Source organism: Triticum urartu, chromosome 6A (assembly GCF_056163025.1).
Source record: "Triticum urartu cultivar PI428250 chromosome 6A, HENAU_Tu73, whole genome shotgun sequence".
Lineage (NCBI taxonomy): Eukaryota > Viridiplantae > Streptophyta > Magnoliopsida > Poales > Poaceae > Triticum > Triticum urartu.
In genome coordinates, this window is record NC_141878.1 from 14081091 (window position 1) to 14083115 (window position 2025).

A 2025-nucleotide genomic window follows, 5' to 3' on the forward strand; every position below is an offset into this window, starting at 1 on the left:
ATGTCCTCCTCGGCGCCCCTCCCCGTCGCCACGGCGCCTCTGCCCGTCACCACGGCGCCTCCTGCCCCGGCACCTCCTGCCAAGACTCCTGCTGCCATGGCGTCTCTGCCCGTGGCCACGGCGCCCCCTGCGACGGTGCCGCTCGCGGTCGCTCTCCCGTTCCCGGGCCCTCCGTCCGCCGGCGCCTCGTCTTCCTCCGGCATCCCCAACATGCACCAGCTCAACATCGGCCACTTCCTCAACTTCAAGCTGGACTTCGCCGCTGGCAACTTCTCCAAATGGCGGCAGATCTTCAGGTGCGTGCTCTCCATGTACGATGCCGGGGGGCGCGTCGACCACTTCTCCGAGCCTCAACAGCAGACCGTGGCGTGGCGCCACGCCGACGTCACCATCCTGCTTTGGATCTACGGGTCCATCTCCGACGACCTCTACGACGTCATCAAGTCGCCGGACAACACGGCGCACCGCGCTTGGAGCCAGCTGACTCACTTCTTCCACGACAATCAGCCGGCCCACGCGATCCACATCGGGGCCGAGTTCCGCTCCACCACCCAGGGCGACCTCCACGTCGGCGAATACTGCCGCCGCCTGAAGGCCCTTGCTGACGCCCTCGCCGACGTGGACGAACCGGTCACCGACCGGTCCCTCACTCTGCAGCTCATCCGCGGGCTCTCGCGCCGCTTCCACGTCCTCGCCTCGGTGCTCCCCCTCCAGGTACCCTTCCCCACCTTCATCCAGGCGCGCTCGCGCCTCCTTCTTGAAGAGATCTCCCTCGACGCCCGTGATCGCACCGAGGGGGCCACCGCCCTCACCGTCAGCACCAACGCCGGCGGCCTCCCCGACACCTCCTCTGGCGATCGCGGCCCACCCGGCTCTGGCGATCGCGCTCGGCCCACCGGCGAGGGCACCCCAGGTCGCGGCGGCTCCTCTGATCGCGCCCGTGGCAATGGCCGTGGTCGTGGCCGCGGTCGTGGTCGCGGCAACGGCGGCCGCCACCCCCAGCAGCAGCAGTTCCCCGGCGGGCAGACGCCGTGGATGGGGTACTTCGCGCCCTGGGGCGCGCCTTTTCCTCCTCCTGGGCGTGCTCCGTGGGTGCCCCCGCACGCCGCCGGCATCCTCGGGCCCCGCCCCGCTGCCCCGGCGCAGGTGTACCCCGTCTTCTACCCTGGCGCGTCGTCCTCCTCGCATGCGCCACCTCCACCGTCGCCCACTCCTGGCTCGTGGGACAACTTCAGCATGCTCAACTCCGCCATGAGCAACATGTCGCTGCAGCAGCCCGGCGCCGCCGACTGGTACATGGACTCTGGTGCCTCCTCACATATCTCTGGGAACGCAGGTATACTCACTCGGCTTTATGATGTTTCAGCTCATCATCTTCCTCCCATTATAGTAGGCAACGGCACCATCATGACTCCCTCTTCCCTCGGCTATACCTCTCTCCCTCCCAAACCCTTTCATCTCAACCACGTCCTAGTCTCTGCAAACGTAGTCAAAAACCTAATCTCTGTTCGTAAATTCACTACTGATAACTCATGCTCAATCGAATTTGACCCCTATGGCTTTTCTGTGAAGGATCTGCTCACTCGGAGGCTAATCATGAGGTCCAGTAGCTCCGGCCCGCTCTACCCGTTCCTAGGCTCCGGCGCCACCGTCCTCACCAGCACCACCGCCGGCGATATTTGGCACCGCCGCCTCGGTCATCCAAGCCGGGCTACTCAGGCCTCGCTACAGTCTTTTATTTCCCCTTCATGTAATAATGTGCCCGCACCATCTCCTACATGTGATGCATGCCAACGAGGGCGCCACACTAGATTACCTTTTTCAGCATCGCTTTCCTTTACTAGTTTCCCGTTTCAGTTAATTCACTGCGACCTCTGGACGTCGCCTGTATCCAGCTTTTCTGGTTTTAAATATTATCTTATAATAATGGATGACTACACTCATTTCTCCTGGTCTTTCCCTTTACATAACAAGTCTGAAACGGCCTCTGTTCTTGTACGCTTTTGTCGCTACATTCTCACGCAG

General features: G+C 62.7%; 1 protein-coding gene across 1 annotated transcript; it reads left to right on the plus strand.

Moving 5' to 3' along the window:
* LOC147963209 (uncharacterized) lies at positions 1-1690 on the plus strand. The gene is made up of 2 exons (XM_087529514.1): positions 1-1336; positions 1573-1690. The coding sequence occupies exons 1-2, from the start codon at positions 1-3 to the stop codon at positions 1608-1610; spliced, it is 1374 nt and encodes a 457-aa protein (XP_087385640.1). The 3' UTR covers positions 1611-1690.
* The last annotated feature ends 335 nt before the right edge of the window (positions 1691-2025 follow it).